Below are 20,203 nucleotides of genomic sequence, written 5' to 3'. Positions count from 1 at the left end.
GCAGAAAAGCGCAAGCCGAATAGTGTTTTGGTGATGCACGTTGAGAAACGCTGCGGACGGCCACAGGCATTCAAGCAGAGAGCCCGTGACCACTGCAGGAGGCAGGGAGCGCAAGAGAAGGTCATTGGAACACAGGGCTTGTACTTGGGGAGCAAGGGGATGAGCTGAGGGAAAAAGGATCTCCATGGGAACACGAAACACTGCACAGTCCCTTTGGCACAGCAAAGCGTCTCACGGGCCTGCCCCTTTTTAAAAGAACTGCCAAAGTTTGGGGCAGGGGAGAGCAGCAGTGGAAGAAATCAGTCTCAGTTTTGGAAGGCAGGAATCAAAAGAGCAACAACTTTTACAGCACCTTGCACAAGGTACTGGGACATTAACTCTTCCTTTACAGCACTCTTAAGCCTTTCCTTAAACTAATTAATAAAAAAACCAGCGCTCTCTAGTACTATCAAGCTTCTCAAATATTTTTCAGCCTTGGTGTTCCTACTGCATAAGGAGAAATTGTGTTCCCATGACATTTTTTACAGCCATGTCAAGTTTTGCAGATATTTACCACAAGAAACTGGAAACTTTTAGTTGTGGAAACCTGCCCCCATCTCAGCCTAAGAACAGTACCTTATGATTTTAACGAGAGAGTTGTAGGGGAAAGAGACTGGAATAATAAAAGGGGAAATTAACCCAGAAAAACAGAAATAAAAGCCAGGAGAGAATAAAGAAAAGCTTTTAACTGATACTCTTAGCAGAACCCTTTCTGGGTAAACTCACCTAGGCTTCTACCTAGACTTACTGCTAAAACAGATTTATTGGGTTTACTGCCATTTTTCCTAAGTATGCCAATCAGAAATGATTGTACCTTATTTCCCAGTACCACCCCCCTATTCCCTAACAGAAGCGGGTGTCCAGCTTCATCTCTAGCAGCAAAATCTGCTCAGGTAACTTCTACAAAATACCTGCAGCAGTGAGAGTGCCAAGAGCCCAAGCAGGGAAAGTAGGCTGAACTTCCACAAGCCTTTTGTGGAAAAAGTCATTTAATCTAGAATTAGAAAAGGACTGTGGCCAGCAAGGCTCCCTCTCCTTTCCACCCTTTGAAAAAGTCTACCTTGTTAGGATGCAGCTAATTCCTCTAAGCACAGCACTCTAATCCATCAGAAATCAAAGACAATTTTGCTAATAATCTTGTAGGCAACAGCCTAAGCTTTTATCTGTGCTGAGAGAACTCTTGATTCAAGACTGCTTTACTAAGAGTCACTCTCCTTCCCAGGGAGAGAATACTAACCTCTTTTCCCTCTCACCTCAGGGACTTTCCCTTCTAAATACCTCTTAATAGCTCTGAGAAGCACCTGTTGACCAAGAGAGAGAAAAACCCTCAGTGCAAAGCAATTACAATTTGCTTGTAATTTGTGTGCATTGCCTTAAACAGCTTAGCAATATTCTTCATCTTCCACACAGTTTAATTTTCTTCTGTAATCAAACCTCCAATTCCTCGCAGTAGACTGTGAAATTACTGCTGCCCTAGCGCCCCAGGCACCTCCTTGGATTGACCACCACAAAACCCCCTCCCTGGAGCATGGTTACCTCTAGCCTGCAGACAGCCTGGAAGTCTAGATCAGGTTCAGGTGAAATTCCCCCCCCTCTTATTGGAAATCCCGTTCTCCAGAGCCTGTGCAGCAACACATCTATGTAGAGCGAGTATTTTGTGACAGGGAAATCCACAGAAGTTGCCGTCCAGTTACTGCACAATGCCAGTGAGAACGTAAAACAAATTAGCTGGTAATTCACAGCAGGGTTAAAGTTAAAATCTTGCAAGGACAACGGCCAGCAAAACTTTCTACTGATAAGTTGGGTTTTTTTCCCCTTTTACATCTTACCAGATTATTGTGTTTTCCACAGCACAGGGGAAAAGGAAGCTGGAGTCTCTGTTGCATCTTTCCAGGAAGTCGGAAGCTGTGGAAGAAAGCGCGAGACTGGAGTGTGGGATGCTGCGGATGCCTAACTGTGAAAAACTGACAGGAGACATCATCCATGTGTACCAAGCACAGGACTCCCAGCAGCCTGGTAAAGAAGTAAAAAGGATGAGAGGAGAGATACCTGGACATAAAAGGAATACAGTCATAGTATATCACGGCAGAAACAACGACCTTCATGCCTTTTCCTCTTTCATTTTTTAAAAAAAAAAATCTATATACAGCTTAGCTCAACTTGTTAATAACGCAATCCACCAATGTCGAGTCTGTGATGCCACCCAAAAGCACTAGTTAAAGTCTCATATGCCTTCTTGATAGTTTTCTTATGCATTTTTATCAAAATAAGCATGTCTCTGCTGTGATTTCAGCAGGTTTTCACATGCACAAATACACCCACTTGGTTATGGAATTATGGGAGATCACTCCACTTAATACTCTAGCAAGATAGTCACTAAACGGTAAGTCACTGTAACTCGAGCAAAAAGAAAAAAAAAAAGAAAAAAACAAAAATTCTGCCTTACATCATTGCCATTCTTTGGTGCTTCAGACAGCGGTGGCCACTGAGATTATTTGTGCAGGCTGACATGCGGTCACTAAGGCTATCAAGGCTACCAGACCATCTCCAAGATATTTTTCCATCTCCCTTACTGTTCAAGGGGAAGAATTCTCTCTTCTCACGCTAGGAACATATCCCTCTCCAGACTGAGGTATTGCAGTTGTTTCATCTCTAAGGCTTTAGGGAAGAGACAGCGTGAGGCAAAGTGATGGAAAGCTCAGAACTCATTACATGTGTATACTGCTTGGGGAAAGTTAGGGAATAAAAGTAGCAATGGAGTTGCGGTATTTGATGAAGAATTCAAAATTGTTCCTACATTCTCAGAATAGGAGACTAACAATCTTTCACCCACAAAAAGTCAGTTAGTACAAGTTTGTTCACACCACCATAGGTATATTTTATCCTATAGAACTGTACTTTGAATAGGTACTCTATTTTCTGGGCAATCTGTTTGGATCAAGGAATTTATTGCTGGTTTATAAAACAGCTACTCTGAATTAACACCACCTACTTATTGGCCATCGTAGCTCTGACTACAGAATGATTCTCTACAGAGCACTGGATCCTCAACATCGCAACCAATTCCAGCTACACTTTGACTATAGATATCTAAGAAAAGAAACTCCCAACTACAGTAAAAAGCAGCAGAGCTGGATCCTATAAGTTAGCTGCCCTTAGCAGAGGCAAAACAGCACATATAATATCTGCGCCATCAATTAATCTGCCAACACATACTTCAAAGATGATCCTCTGCAGCAAATACTTTCCATTACTTTTGAAGATTTTTTAGTTCTATCAGCAAAAACCCTTCCACTTCAAACTAGTTTCTCCAATTTTAAGTGTACTTCTCAGAAGTTAGTAAGTTTTTTGGCAAGCCTCGCCAGGCACAAGACATTTTTACGCAAATATAAAAGCTAGTTTCCCAACCATTAGAACTAGATCTTTAATTAAGCCTTAAAAGTTGCCTTAACTCACTGCCAAATCCCACAATAAACACATGCCTCATACAGAAAGCTCAAAAGCACAGTAAACAACCTTAAGTTATAGTCTCAAAATAAGAAATTTCCACTTTAGAAATACAAAAAAATGCAGATGTTACAAACAGTCCATTTATTGGGTCTTAAACTACATACACAATTGAAATAATAATTTTGGCACTACGCTATACAGTGGTTACATCTGTGTGCTGACACTCATTAAATACTGCACCAGGAACACTGCTGTGCTTTGAAGTTTGGAATGAGTCACACACTCGGCAGGTAGATTACTTGAAATGTATCAGTGCTCCTGTAGGGTTGCATGAAAGTTGAAACACACACCAGTTTATGAATTATTTCAATGTACCTCACATTCTATGAACTTATCACACCAGAATATGTGATGTCAGCATTTAGAGATGGCCACAAGTGCTGCATTAAAATCTGAATGAGACACAGTAACAATGAGATACAAGAAAACCAAAACAAAAGCTCTGCCTTTCAGACAGGAAGAGATATTCTGTTAAAGAAAATAATTTAAAAAACTAATAATGGCATTTGATTTGATACAAAAGCCAGAACTACTACCGTATTAACATCTAAGTATGAATCTTTACAAATTAATCTCACAATGGTGTTATGTAAAAGGTTGCAAACTGTACAATGTTTTGTCAATGCAATGCCTCTACAATTTATACAGTCTTTTACAACTATGTAACACATATTAAACATGTTGTTAAATAGCCAGTAGATACCAGTCTCTGAACAAAGCTGCAGGCAAAAAAAAATACAGAGCTTCCCCAATCTTCGAACAAGGTACGCTTGCTCAAACAGTGACGATCTTTATGAGAATATGCTGTTAAAAATAGTCAGCCATTCAGTGCTTTTTCACACTGTGCATACATTTCATTCTGTGAATTCAACCATCACTTGATAGTCCATAATTTCCTATCTGTGGGCTCTAATTACGTGGAAACACCCATAGTCTTTCACCCTTAAAAATATGCAGATAATCATAGATTTTTATTCCACACGTGGTCAAGCTATCTGTGAAGACCTGGCCAGGCAGTAAGAGCTTTCACTCCCCACGTTTTGTCATGCCATCATCTATACCGCACAGAGAAGATCAGCTATTTACATTTTGACAAGGAAGATACAAAAAGGCAATCCTGCCCTGAGGTGGACTGAATGATACAGAGCCCGTCACCTGATGGGCACTCAAATCCAAGTAGTGAAAAATAAACTCTGAGAAAGATAGGTTCCTGGTATTGTATGCTGACTAGGTAAGAAGTTGCATCAACAGAATTGGAGAGCTTCACTGACAATATTCCGGTTTGCAGCACTCTCTGGTTCTGCATATCTTTGATGTCGGAAACAGCTGGGAAGAAGGGTCAGAAAAAGAGGATAAGAAGTGTGCAGTGTAAGTCACTGCGTGCAAGCAAGCAGAAACAAGACTGATGTGTAGTGCAGGCCAATGACAAGGGTCTTGCAGTAAACTCAATCGGGCTCTGTGAGCGCAGTTAGGAGACTGTGGTGCTCCCACAGCTGCTCCCCAGGGAGGTGAAATTCTTTTTGAATAGAACCAGGTCTTTATGTTTGTATTTAAAAGTGGTTTTGATTAGGCATCAGGATTTCCAACGCAAAGTTTTCTACATGATAAATTTCTTCGAGTTTATTTCGCAGAAAGGTTCCTACATCCTCATTTTTCCAGGAGAAACCTGAAAAGAAAGAAGAATGAATTCAAAACAAGATTACTGCCTCATGCTATTACCACAGAGCAAAATGAAAATATAAAATAAAACTTCTCTTGGAATACTGTCACAAAACATCACAATACAATAGAGATCAGAATCTCGTAGCGTAACAAAGAGAAACTCCAGGAATGGATTCGCTCTTTGGGGACATGCCTGCGTGAAGAGACCCGGTAGCAAAGTCATAATGTGGAAGAGGAAACAGTTTGGCAGCAGTCATTCCCCATCGTGAGATGTAGATGATATACTGGACTGGGTGGTAGGCTAAAGTCCTCAGACGCATCAGAAGTACAAAGCAGCAAGTACCTTGCCTTTAGTGAAACTGCCAGGCATTTAAAAGGCAGCCAACTGGCAGAAAAATGGAGAAAAGGAACATGAATATTCAAGAAAACAAGTGTGAGTGTCTTCGCAAAACACTAGTGTAATACAGGGACACACAAAAAGGTGGACAATATTTAGTCAAAATAAATCTGATCCTGAACAGACCACTGGAGGTGCAAGGGACTTAAATTCTCCCTGTGGTTTAGGGATTCCTCCCTACTCCATGCTAGACTGGAGAGCTAAAGTAGATTTCATAAGACTGACGTTTCTGCGAATTTATGTCAAAACAAGTAATCTTACCTATCTATGCATAATAGCATGGCGAAACCAAGAGGTCAGTAAGCACTAGTAGCTGGTCATCTGTGAACTGCTGTTTATGCTCCTGCCAGTTGTCGTGATGGGTCCTCCGGAAATTTGACAGCGTTTTTTTCACAGTCATCTGCATAGCAGACAATCAGTATTGATCTGTATCAGTTATGGATTTAAGCTCCATGACAAAACAAGCGTTGAATACAACAAAAATAACTGCTGAGTAGAGCAAAGTGTTTGAGCAGTTAGAAAGGTTAGAAGGGCTCTGGGGAATTCAGCCTTCAGTTCTCCAGTCTTTTAATTTTTACAGTTCTGGTTAGTCTTTTGACCACTGTCACAAACTCCAACAGTCTTATAAAAAGGATTCTTTGACCTACAATTTTGAGTTTGAAAAAATTACTAGATTCTTATAAAGTATAAGTGAAATGCTTTTCCCCCTCTTTCTTTTCCTTGGCTATTCCAAACCAATGGTTTGGGTCTCAAAACATGAGAAAGAGTTGATGAATCACTTAAGGTGCACAGAAGAAACAAATCAGAGGAAAACTATTTTCTGTTATTAAAATAATTAAGATTATTATTAAATTAACAAAAGTCCAATCAGTTCAGTTTCTTGATTCAGTAAAGCACATCATAGCAGAGTGTGTTAGATCTAAGGATTTCTTCAGCCATAAGCTCACTACTCTGGTTAAAACAGCAAAGGTCAACAAAGTTGAATAGACAGGGCAAAAAAAATAGAGTTAATGGTAACTGTTTCATTAAAAACTTGTTTCTAGGGCTGCTTATAAAACCTTGTTTTAAAAATTTCAGTGTTTTTTTGGTTCCAGTTAATGTCTTCTAGAATGGCATGCACAAAAGTGACATTTTTAATTAGAAAAGACTATTTCCTCACTATAGTTGTCGTTCTTGCAGCTTTCAGTTTATGCTTTAAATTTGAAAGCAAGAACAGAACTACCACAAAAAAATACTTAAAAGCAGCCCATGACTTCAAACATATTTGGAACCATTTAATAAAAAGCAGCAGAAACTAAGTTTCTTAATAGGTTCCTATTTTTTTCTAGGAAAGGGGAATTAAGAACGAGTCAAGCGTATTTTAGATATGTTATGTTGAACAGAGAAATTATACAAGTATTTTTACCTCAATAGGCTGAGGATCATTAAGATGGGCACTGAGATCCATCAAGAGCTGTGGCATCCAGGTAGGTACATCATACGGACTTGACAAAATACACGCGCTAAGTCCAAGTACACCAGCATGGCGTTTAACCAAGTCTGCAATTGCAGGATATTAATTTACATTTGGCAAGGCGCAACTATCTTGTCTAAGACATTCCTCAATGACACAGCCACACTTAAAACTGGTTATCAGTGAAAATAAGGGTATTTTTAACTGATGGGAATGACTGAAGAGAGCCTATATATTAAACAGAGGTGATCTAATTAGAACAACATACTGATACTAATACTGAGTGAATTTTGACCCCAAATTTAGAAAAAACAACCAACCCTGCCGCAGTAGAAAGATCTTTAGCTTCTACAGAAAACCAGGTAGTTCTACAGACTGTATAGTCAAATAAATTCACACAAGTGTATGGATCTCCAAATTGCTTCTGCTTTCTTACAGAGTCATAGATTCATTCTATGATTTTATCTTATGTCTAATGGAAGAATGCGTAAAAAAATTAATCTGCAACTGCTGCATACTTTATAAACATTTCAAAAGAGCTTCCTTCTCTCAAAGAATCTCTCTCTCTCCTCAGTAAATAGCTCATGAACTACATCACCACTGTTCCTACTTCTGCGTTCAGAATGTTTTCTCAAATACTGGAACTGTTTGACAATATGGAAACCCAGTCCTTCTGGGTCAAATGAACGTGGCTCAGATGCACTAAGTGTTTGGTCAGAAGCCAAAGCTCCTAACTAAGGTTAACTAAGGGGTTTTTTTGTTCTCTGTGTGTGTGTGGTTTTTTGGGGGGCTGTGGGGTGTTGTTTTTTTTTTTTTTTAATAAAAACCCACACTGCTAACAAATAGAAGGTAAGGGGGATAAGGGGTGAAATTGCATTGTGGCAGCTAAGGAAGTTTATTTACTGAGGAAATAGCTATCCCTCTTCATCTGCATTCTTAACTATGTGAACTGTGCACAGGAAATAAAGAAATCTCTTCAGTGTTAAACTAATCTATTACTTTTCCAGAATTAACGTAGGAATACATCATAAAACCCCATTATTTTCTTTTTTTGGTAGTAGTGTATTCTTATTCATCGTTTATGCTGTAAATCAAATTCTCGAAGCACTTTACAAGGATTAGGGTCTGCACTACCTACGCAGAAATAGACAATATAGTACATAAGGACAAGTGATTTGCCATTATGGTTTATTAATGCTTCGCAAGGAAAAACATTTGCATGGGCAACAGGCCTTATGTTCCTCTGGGTATATGTTAATTTTCTAAATACTGCTTAACCATAGGACAAATCCTATTCCATCTGGAGTGCTTGCAGAATAAGCATTTAAGTGTAGCACAAAATATTTATTTCTTCCTAACCTGCTATTGACAAGCATTGTTTTAGTCTCTGAATTTTCTTACCACCAGAAGGAATTGTATCCACTACTGAGCCCAGGTCACGCTTTCGTTTTTTCGGTAACCTCATCTTGCACAGCTGCTCAAAATGGGTCTGCATGGGACCATCCATAGTGAGAAAATTGCACTGTAGCAGACCGCTTAGTGTGGTAGCAGCCATCTCTCTCACCTATGAGCAGAGGTAATACATACCACAATTACTAAGCACACATGCACAGCAAGAAGGAGGTATTTGTGCTATTACTATCCTTTTAAGCACATCCAGCTAGGCCAGATTACCAAACTCTGCCCAAGGAAAGTCTTTAAAATTTCATCCCGTTATGTCACGGATCATAAACTACTACTAGTTTACTGGATGGCTCTTTACAAATTAATAAACATAGTTCTATTGTAATATAGAACTACCTTCACATAATTTGTCATAAAGTGACCTACTACTCGAGCAAATAATGTAATTAAACTCTGTTGTCAAGACACATATATCAGACTAGATTAGCTTTAGAAAGTTTAGAAACAGACTTTGAATGAGAACAAGATGCCCCACCCCAAATAATCAATCTGCTTTACAGAATTTGTAATAATCTCTGTATTAACATTAGTTTTACCAAGCAAAAAAAAGTATACTTTATTCAAAAGCATTTAGTTTTCCCCTTCAAATGTACGTGGAGACATTAGAATTGACAAAGGCAGAAGAGCCTTTCCAAGAGAAGGTAGAAGGCGTGTTCATGAGACAAAGCTGACTCTGTTCTACCCATAGCACAAGAATTCTTTGAGATACACAACAGATGCTGGATTAATAAGCAATGACAACTAACTTCAGTGGTTTATGGTCAACAATTCAGTTCTACAATGCTCCAGCATTATTTACTCTGTTGTCCTGAGTACCAGTTGTTTTTACCACATGAATAAAAAGCAGAATTCCAGGTTGGAAAATATTCTTCTCTTTGGTAACACAGAAACCCAAAAGAACAAGACTAAACTAAGTTTTCACCTAATGACCAAACCATTCAAAACACAGATCTCCTTTTCCATTCCTTTTAGAACAGCCACAACATATTGTTGGTGGACCACAAGTAGAGACTCAATCACTTGCTTTTAAAAGCAAGTATAACCAATCAATTTTACTAATTTGTCTCAACTACTCAAATCTTCCCAAACCATAAAGTTATAGAACTATAAGACCATATTTAAACTGGACTCCCTCCCAAACTCAATTCCACTTTCAATAATTGCAGGCTGACAAAAAACCTCCCAACATTTACAAACTTGAAAACCAAATCAACTTGCTGAAATGCTGACAGCAGTCGCCAGATTTTTTGGTAAGTACATACTGTTACATGTAACTGTAAACAGAACATTTGTCTATCTGGAGTACAAACACCTACCAACGCTCTGAATCCAATGCAGCAGATTATAATAAATTACATCCTTGAACATAATGTTCTGAACCTCCACAAAGCAATAAGTATAGCTGCAAGTACTGCAATAATTAAACATAGTAAGTTAACAATAAGCTCTTGAGAGTTCACTTCATTTCATTTAAGTTTCTACAACATATTATTCAAACGTGATCTACTTTGTTAACAGCATAAAGAAGTACGAAGTGAAAGCCTGCCAGTATTGTTTATCAGCAATTTGTGAGTCTCCTAAGAACTAAGCTATTAAATGAAACATGATGTGCAAATGCAAGACTCAGAATAGAAAGAAGCTTGGCTGTAAAGTGAGCAAGCTCCCAAGTGAACGGTACTCATTTACATCACTATTTGCTGTATTAAAACCACTTTCATTTCTAAATTAATAATCTAACTAAAAGGAACATTTTGCTGCAAAGAGCACCTAGAAGCAAAGCCTTTAAAATCACACATTAACAAGCTAATCATTCATCACAATATCTGACACTAAATAATTTACAGATCATCATATTCACATGATGACTTACAGAATATAAAAACTGCAGAGGAGTAGCAGAGGAATACTCTTCCAATCAAGTATGGTTTGGGTTGGGTTTTTTTGGTCAGAATTGACTGACCAAGGTCTACAAAACTGTAACAATATCAGAACAAAAACACTCAACAGCACAATAAAACCTAAGTGCAGTACTTGCAAGGGGCTACTTACACAGAGACAAAATATTCCCATTACCATAATATTGCAGCATAATATGAAAGATGTTTATCAAGCCATGAGTGCTATGTATTCAGTACACTGTTTTAAAAATCATAAACATATGAAGCACCTACCCAGATAGCTTCCTAGATCAAATTATGACTGAGGAAACTGGAAGAAAGATGCTTTCAGATTAACTAGGCTATCACTTTAACCGTAACTCCAAGTTGAGTACAGTCATTTTCACTTTTCCTCTACTTCTGACTGAGTAAATAGAATTACTTAGTGCAAAACATGCTTTCCCAAACTCAAATCATTCCTGCAGCTCTCTCCAACTGCCTATATGACATGAAAATTAGACGGTGATATTCAATGGTGGTTATACTACTGTACACAGAGGCATCATTACTTTTTCAACTTTATCAGCTGCAGGGTCACATTAGCTCTTACATTCATAGTACTCCATCAGCTCCATGACTCCTCTGACTTTCAGAAAGAAGATTTCACGCAATACCATTTAAGTACAGCATTCTTCAATCCTAGAGACCTATGCTTAAAGTTGGATGCATGAAATTTGCGTTCGATAGAAGACAGACTGTCCTATGACCCACGTTCACTTTGTATTGCAGTCACATTGCTATTTGACATTTAGTGTGGTCATCTGACATTGTCCTTTGCCAAGGTTTGTTGCAATGATTTTATGAAAAAGTATGAAATCACCAGGAGGTTTAAGAATTCTAGCAATATTAGAAGCGTACACTGTATATTAAAGCAAAGAACAAGATGAGCAGGATCATTTGGTCTGGCACCTTTGTATCAAAATAAGCAAAAAAAAAAAAAGTATCTTTAAATTCAAGATCCAAACTGTCGGTTCCACAGGGTAAAGACACAAAATACTAGTTATAGCTAGGGATTTTATTGAAAGCACACTCATCTTACAAATCCAGCATTAAAAAAATACATAGGAATTACTCTGCAAGGTACTGCATCTTGCCAATTATTAAGAACGAACAAGATTACTTTTCAAAGAAAAGTGAAAGCTTCCATGGTAACAGCATGATCGTAAGTGGTTATGAACATAGATAAGCTTTTTTGATTTGCATCTCTGTAGTGCAGAAGAATAATTTTTGTACATTTAAAATAACTAGATAAATTGTATTGAAGTGAATAAAAGGTATTTTTCGAAATGACATGAGATTATGAGGTAAGGGTTCTGACTGGTGTGGGAAACAACTTATCTTGGATTGCCAGCTTCTGCTTTCTAGCTCACTATAGCAAATAGTGACATGAAAGACATGAGAGCTCATCTGAAGACTGAAACTGGCATGGTTGGGCAAGTAGTCTACATGCTGTTCTTTCAGTATTACATGCACTTGTAGAAATTGTAATGTCAAGTCTTTTAAGCCAGAAATTTTAATTTGTATATTCAAATTGTTTCCAATTCAACTGTTTACAAAAGCAAGCTTCATATCTCAGGTATAACTACTGTTTTAAATGTACCTTCAGGAAGACCTAAACCAGGATCTTTGTTTTGGCAGAAGAGTATCACACTTCAGAATCTTCTCTTTCTTTAGAAAGAAAAAAACCACCCAAGCACCCAAAAGAAGGATTTCACTGACATTTGCCAACAGCACACAAAACAGCAAAAATGATGGTGCACGGTAAATGGAACACACTGGAGGTTAACACTGTGGAGATTCTTCACTGTGCTTGAACATGATCAAACATACTTAAATTCACATCATTTAATACAAGCCTAGTGATACAGAATAAAATACTTTCGTGATTTTCCCCCAGCTTTTGGATGCCTGACAAACAAGACTCAATGATTCACATCAGGCACTTCCCCCCGTGCCCCGAGAACAAGCTTATGATCCTGATAGCACTTCTAAGAGCGTACTGTGCATTCATACACGGATCTTCAACAGTATGCATGTACCACAGCCAAGATGCTGGATTTTATCTCCTTCCATTTGTATAAACTGAAGTATCACTAGCTCAAGAGACATACAAAAACTTGTCAGACTGACAAGCTTACAAACTATTATTGAATCATGTAACACCATCAGTAACAGCATCTGCTAGACAAATTCTGTCCTATTATGCATATATCTTCCATAAAACTAAGGAAAATCTACTTATAACTAAAGAAATACTTCCTTAGTGAGCTGGATGTATTAAAAAAAGTATTTTTGTCATTAATAAGCTGATATGATTAAATTGGAAACAGACCTATAGAGTAATAAATAGTGGTTTTATACAGTTTTCACATAGGAAGGCATTTTACCTTGTTGGAAGTTGAATTTTCTACCAACATCCATGCTAATATTTATAGTAAAATGATAACATCCCTATTTCAGCTGTACTTAAACCAAGAATGAAACAAAGCAATGTTCCATTCTGTTGAAAAAGTAGGAACAATGGAACTTTTAAAAATCACTAATGAAGTATTTTCTAAACAGCTGTTTTCCTGGAATGGAATATTAAAAGAAAAAATTTGGAATTTGAAAGAAAGAAATCCTATAAAGCTAGTTATATTTTCAAAATGGGAAGAATGCTATGCTAGAAATACTTGCTGTATTAGTTTACACCCGGTAGCTTTTTCATAAAACTTGACAAGGGCAAGAAACCAGTCATGTGAAACAAAGCATTTCAGAAAAGGTATTACTTGCCTCAAGCTGTTCATCTTCCAGGAGTTTTATGACCAGCCATCTAATGTCATTGACTGCTTCTTCATTGTTGAGAAAGATAAAGAGATTGTAGAACACCATGGTCTGGAGGTAGGTTAATATGGTATACCTAGCATGCCAAGAATTGCTTCTTGCTGTCTACAAGTAAAAATAAATAGTAACTACGAGAAAGGAAGAACGTGCAGGAAAGCAGCTACCTGACGTAAAGCTATCGATATTTAAGAAAAAGCTTTTGGGGACAGTTGCAAATAAGTTCCCTTATTCAGATATTTTTGTTTCATACACTCTTCAGTTTCCAAAGCACACAATTACTATTTCAATAATAATTTATTACAGGCTTAACTTCCAAAGCATACTGTTATTTAACAGATACCTAATATTGTAAAAGACAACGTAGGCAAGTTTCTCCCTTTGATTAATTTCCGACATCAGTCATAACGCAGATATAAATAAACCAGAAATTCCATTCTGCTTCAGTGTATTCTATACAGTGAATTTGGAAAGCAAAGTTTTTTCAAGTTCCTTTACGTTTATCTCCACATGCTTATGGAAATCCAAATTACTGAAAGCATCAGGCATGGGTGCAGCCTGGCTTGTAACACTGCAGTTACTATTTTGGCTGTGTGTACAGCTTACACCAACATTTAGCAATAGGTAATTTTACTACTGTAGATCAGTCTTGAATGACTAGAGAAAAAAAAAATGCATTTCTTGCATGACAAACTATATACAGAATGAACCATTTAATTCAAGAGCACATTTTTCATTGGTGTTGTTTTTCAGAAAGCCGTAGCAATTGATAAGTATACTGTAAAACTATAAAGAGGCAGAGATTCAAGGGCAGCTCTTTATGAGACAACTCATTTTGAAACTGGATTTTGAATTGTTATGCTCATGAGGAGACGTGTTTGACTTAAACTGATCTACTACTGAACTAAATTTTAATTTATTAAAATACTGTTCGATTTCTTATCAAGAAACAAGTTGTTTAAATGTTTGGAAGTAGGAAACAAAACAAAATACATTTACTGTTTCTAAGAATGTTTTAAAACACCTCTAATAAACTCTTTCCTTTCACCTCTAAGAGAATCAAGTATTTGATTCTCTTCAAATCACAACTATTGTATAAACTTAAAAAAAAACCCAAAAAACCAAAAAACCCCACAGAGTGCATCAGGTAACAAGAAGCTTTAAGCTATTTAGACCATACTCACTTGTTTTAGCACCTGAAGTACCAAAGGCACTTGCTGAGGATACAGCAAACCCTGAGACATTAACGACAAACACATCTTAGCATCTCTTTTGAGCTCATCATAGCTATTGTCATTTTCTACCGGTGCAATCTATAGAACAAGATCAGAGGGGGGGGGGGGGGAAGGCTAGTGTTATTAAATAAGCATTGCTAACAGCAAAATCCTGAAGCTTTCTAGTTTAATCTCATGAAAGGAAAGTTATCTAGGAAAAATACAATCAATATAATGCTGAAAGATTAAGTTAACTAGGAAAATCAATCAATATAATGTTAAAATATTCTCAGCAATAAGCTGTGGAAAAAAGTGAATGGAATCATGAAATCCTTTTTCCTTGCACCATATATTACTTACCTAAACAGTATGGCTAGTCTGAAGCTCTTAAGAAGGATTAAACGGGTGCTGTTAAGACTTTGGTTCCCCATTGCAATTCTTTTGGTATCAAATCCAATTAATTTAATATTTTAGATGGAGCTCCAAAACGGAGGGAAAGCTTTATCAGTATTTCAAGTTCACTTTCACATAAGTAAACCTTTATTTTGTGGTCACATACATTATTGTTGGATAATTGACTGATGTTTATATAAAGTAAGACACATGCTTTGGAGCATGCAAATACGTATTATTTCAGATATGTAGCACTGAATGACCCAGCTTCATAAAAGAATACAAGGATTAGAGGTGCCAGGAAAAACAAGAGAAGTACCACCATTTAGAAAGAATTGTATAATCACGGAACAAAAGAAAACAACTAAAGATAAGTATCAGAACAGAAACAACATACACTCATTCATGAATTAAACATTTTTTTCCCCCATGAATGAGACACTTCTTCCCCCCCAAATTACACATGTACAGGGCATTCACCTACAAGTCATTATTGTCAGGAAACCATTTAACAGGCTAGATTACCAGCTGTAAACATACATAAGCATAAAAAAGACATTTGGGCCTCCTTGGTATCCATGGTTTTTTATTACCACTACTGGTTTTCTTTTTATGTAGAAAGTCCCTTATACCTGTGCTTTATATATAGGAGCCCTTTTTAACCAAACATGACTAATAAAGCAGCAATTAAAACATATACCTTGAAAAATAAGGGTAAAAGCTGAAGTTGCTCTGTGACAGCTGTAGAGAAGGACCGTCCTGCACTTGCCATCAACCACTTCAGAACTGTTTTTATAAAGAAAAATGATCACTGATTAAGAAGATAAAAAATAGTAATAACCTCAAAACAGATCAAATTTATTGCATGGCTCGCCTGGGAGATTTTCACACGTTAGAGTGGACCTATACTGGTAGTTTGACCCTGTAAAGGTGACTTTATAAAACTCAACCCTGAAACAACAGGGTTGTTGCAGCACAGATCCAAGAGGTGAAATTGTGTACTGCAACTGTATGATTTGCAGACATCAGTCATCACGTCCTAAAACACCCCCCATTTCTGAACCTCATTAAGTAACTCACTAGTTTTCAAGAGTTTAATGCCCTGAGTTCGCTCATCTTGTTCACCAACTCCATTCTCTTCCATAACATGATTCTGAATTTCTTCATCTGCTTCCATAAGGGGTTTAAGATTTTCAAGTATCCGGGTAGTAAATTCATGGACACGAGGAGATTTAGTTGCAGCGGTATTTGGCAAGGAAACATCTATCATGAATATGTAGGTCAAAACACTAAAAAAGCAAACAAAGAAAGCAAGAACATACAGTTAGCATGACTACTGTTTAGAGAACATAGCTAAAAGCAATCTGAGATCAATTTCTTGAACTTTGAAGTTTAATACTTATAGAAAATTTCCTCTTATCTTCACTTCAAAGTTATTTAAAAACAAATGTTTTTCAAACACCCTCTTTGTAGATACTTGAATCAAGCAGGGTTAGACAATAACTAAGTTACAACTCCCCTCTCCTCCGAACAGATCTACAACTAGTTTTTAAGTCACTAAAACGCTCTCTAAAGGATTCCCTGTGTATTTATGACTTATTAAGGCTTAGACACAGTAAATTTGGGGGGTGGTGGTGCATTTTTTGGTTTTGTGGCAGGTTTTGATCAGGTGGGGCACGCGGGGGGAGTTGTTTGTTGGGGCTTTTTTTTTTTTTTTTTTTTTAAGAGCTTTAGAGATATCATACATAAACATAATAGGCCATATACAATAAAAGACAAAAATAGAGAAGTCATCTGAAGTTTCTGAAGCAAGTCTGTTAACAATAATTTATCTAATTTCTATGACCAATACTAACGCACAGAGATAAGCAGTCACCACTTCAGTGTAATTATTTAGATACTCGATTTCCCAAATAAAACAAAAAGAAAAAAAAAAACAGCAAGAACTGCAGAAGAGAACACTGACCTTCCTATTCTCTCTCGGACATTTTTGTAAACCTGTGTGAGTTTAGGTTCCAAGTACTTCAGCAGTCTATGCAGCAGCTCCGGTACTCTCCATTCTTGCTGTGCAAGGCCACCTTGCAGTACATAAAGTCGGCTAGGAATCAGAACAGTTTATCTTTAGTCATACAAAATTGTTCCTCCTTTCCCCAGTCCCCTCCAAGCCTTGTTTTGGAATGTTTTGTGTGTGTCAATGCATAAAAGTGTCTTTGTGTGAATTGCATGCAAAGATGGGTAAAAATTACAGAATGAAACAACAGTACTGCTGCTATGCCAGTTCCAAACCTTCACATTCTGTTAACTAGATTTAATTACATTAAAAAAATAATAATGAAGAAACTGCCATTGTGTGGGGGAAGCTAATTGGAAAGGAGCGCTTTTGTTCCCTGCTTCTACAAGCCAGCTGGCACAATATGCTCTCAATACATTTTATCCATGCTTTATTTCCTTCTTTATTCAGCCACAATAAAACAGTTAAAATTAATTTTACCATGCATCTACAAATGATCCTCCTTCACCACTCAATGGAGATTCCAACAGCAATTCAAACAACCAGTGCAGTTTCCTAGGATCTCTGCTCTCCTGAAAATAAATGGGTATCAGATATAAGCAAATTGGGGATTTTTTTAATGTAAATAACACATAAACAAGGAAAGTTTTGACAGATATTTTCTTTGCATCCTTTGAGTTTATTCTATTAAGCAAGTGCAAAGTTAAATATCTTTTTACAATGAACCTCAATAGGACAAAACCCCAATGAAACTACACGCAGTTTTAGTTATTTGGTAAATACAATGATAATAGAAGGAATTTTAGTGTCATTTTTGACATATATGAATAATCACGTCTGTATTTTGCTAATTAATTGCCAGGGTTCTGGCTGACAAACCAGGCTGAATTTTGCTGAGTGATTTCAAAGAATTACTGATCCAAGATATTTGTGGCCTATCATTTACCCTGCTTCTCAGATACCACAACTCCCAGTCCCCCACAGCGTATAGAAATCTTACTGCATGTTAGAAGATAACTTGAGACTTAGCTTTCACAGCATAATGCTAAGCTGCACACTTTTAAAGCAAGAATAAATGTGTAGTTTGAGTTCAAAAATTCCCACAAAAATTGAACACATAGCGAGCACACACATTAACATCACCCAATAACCTTATACAGCTCTTCTAAAATACTTAAAAAGAAAACTAATGCTTTATTTCCATTCTAAGATGTTATATTTGTCTGCAAAGGGCAGAAGAGAGCAGAATTTCCAGAAAAGCTATGAGATTTTAAAAGGATGTTATTTTTATACTGTATTTACAGTTCTCAGTTTTAGCTGATAGAATATACCCAAATACCTCTGTTCACAAAGCTCTTATTTGCATATTATCTGTAAAACTGGACCATCTGGATATAGCTTTACAAGACTAAAAATGGGGTACTTACACAGGAGGTTGCTATGCATGTGCCCCAATCATTGTATGTTTCCACTGTAATGTTGGATAAAGCTGTTCGAAGCAATGGACAGAGAAGCTTCCAAAGTTTTTCCACCTGCTCAGCAAAAAGGCAAGAGACAAAATTTGTCTATTTAAGGACAAAATGGCTGTCTAACCTCTGTGAACCCAAATCCTTCCATCTTTTCAAATCATGGAAAAACAATACTGATTCTGGAAGCAGCTATAGTACGATACTTATAAAAGGAAATAAATACTATCAGAGGTAAGATTTCAGGAATCAATTTAATTTTGTTTACAAGGTGTTTAGAAATACTGTGGACTATGTATGCACCATTTTCATGGCGATTTAAGTACAATTGTATCAAGAGACTGCATACACTTTGATTTTGGTAGGATAGCAGTCTTGTACACTCCCAAGGACTTTCCCCCCCCTCCCCCAGATTTAAAAAAATTTTTTTTTTTTAAGGAACTGATTCTCCCAGAATTATTTTTCAGCATAGAAATTAATTTAAAGATAATCTAGACAGCTAGGACTACCCTAAAGAAAGATGTAATAGTCCAAGGTGGACATAAGCACTTATTCCAATTGGAAATCACAAACCATGTCAGCTTTGCTATCTCCTTACCAGCAAACTGTTCTTAGTTTTAATCTTGAAGCATTTTACTAACACCTAGTATTATATAGGCACCAAACCAAGCTATGAATTGTGCTCAAAGTTTGGCAATGAAGCACTAAGTGTTGCAACATTTTCCAGTCCTTTCTTGGACATAGGTGACACATTAAAAGCCCTCAACTTTCTACGTTTAATTTGTTTAATAATTCAAACTTATTCCTTAACTTCCATGAATCACTCAAAAATACTACTTCAGCACCTTCTCAAATGTCCAGTGTTTAGAACCTCTTATTAAGCCAGCTATAATTTCAGCTACACATCTCTGGGTGCTTTCATGGGAGTCGGCCACAAGTTGTTCTAAATGGGGCTGAAGAACTGGCAAGAAGACATCATCAAAGTTTCTGAAAAGGCCCTGTAAAACAAGATGAGAAAGTGTCTTCAGTAATTATCCATCTAAACCATTGCCTTTGTAAAAAGAACATAAGATCATGAAGCGCTTGAGATTTGAATATGCAGAAAGTGAAATTACTTTGCTTTTGTAACAGAATTATATACAAGTGTCCTACATTTTTATTACTCTAAGAATGTTTCCCTAAGTAGTTAATCAGAAGACAGGATTAATAGGTTTAATCATAGCAGCATACCTTTAAATAATCAACATTTTGCACCAGTGGGGTATAAGCCAAGTAGCGTGTGGCTTTTCCACGCTTTGATAATTATCTACAAAATGGAAGCAATTTAGTTATTGAACTCTAGTTACCTTGAAGAGGCAGAATCTGCGAGGATTAAATTTGTCTTTTCCTTTTCTGTCTTCTAAAGACAAAAATTTTATTAACTGCTCAACAAACTTGGGATCAGAAAAGTGATCATATATTATTTGTTCTGCCTGTAACAGGAGAAAAAAAAAAAAGGATTAGCTTTGAGGTGCTTGATTGTCACAGTGATACCCCAATCTTTCCAAGTCCTGTTTTTCATTTTAATTCTATTTTTGGCAAAAATCATGCCTGGGTTATCCATTTCCCCCCTCATTTTATAGGGAATATTGGGTGATGTTTTGCAAGACTCCTGATTTTTATTTTCATTAATGACTGTGGATTGCCTTTCCTTTCACTAGCACAACCCCTACAAAGTAGTCATTCCCACTGTCATTAATTACCTTGTTCTAAACTCTGATAAAGATTTGAAAGGGAACAAGGAAGTGCTCATAAATACAATTATTCCATGATCGCTGACAGAGAAGCCGCAATACAT

At 37.0% G+C, this 20,203-nt stretch overlaps 1 protein-coding gene across 2 annotated transcripts in view; it reads right to left on the bottom strand.

The window, feature by feature from the left end:
- Positions 1–3,615: 3,615 nt before the first annotated feature.
- The window catches only part of PSME4 (proteasome activator subunit 4), a 70,192-nt gene continuing 53,604 nt past the window's right edge, over positions 3,616–20,203 (bottom strand). For both annotated transcript variants that reach the window (XM_076335214.1, XM_076335215.1), the window contains 13 exons: positions 19,713–19,838; positions 19,212–19,364; positions 18,328–18,432; positions 17,381–17,472; positions 16,856–16,987; positions 15,970–16,178; positions 15,590–15,675; positions 14,467–14,595; positions 13,235–13,390; positions 8,463–8,625; positions 7,014–7,147; positions 5,870–6,008; positions 3,616–5,215 (listed from right to left, as the gene is read on the bottom strand). In XM_076335214.1, the coding sequence (XP_076191329.1) occupies positions 5,874–6,008; positions 7,014–7,147; positions 8,463–8,625; positions 13,235–13,390; positions 14,467–14,595; positions 15,590–15,675; positions 15,970–16,178; positions 16,856–16,987; positions 17,381–17,472; positions 18,328–18,432; positions 19,212–19,364; positions 19,713–19,838 (1,620 nt within the window). In that variant the 3' untranslated portion in view covers positions 3,616–5,215; positions 5,870–5,873. The remainder of the gene's footprint in view (positions 5,216–5,869; positions 6,009–7,013; positions 7,148–8,462; positions 8,626–13,234; positions 13,391–14,466; positions 14,596–15,589; positions 15,676–15,969; positions 16,179–16,855; positions 16,988–17,380; positions 17,473–18,327; positions 18,433–19,211; positions 19,365–19,712; positions 19,839–20,203) is intronic.

Source organism: Aptenodytes patagonicus, chromosome 3 (assembly GCF_965638725.1).
Source record: "Aptenodytes patagonicus chromosome 3, bAptPat1.pri.cur, whole genome shotgun sequence".
Lineage (NCBI taxonomy): Eukaryota > Metazoa > Chordata > Aves > Sphenisciformes > Spheniscidae > Aptenodytes > Aptenodytes patagonicus.
The sequence above is the reverse complement of the archived record's forward strand: the minus strand, read 5'-3'. Positions and strand labels throughout refer to the sequence as shown.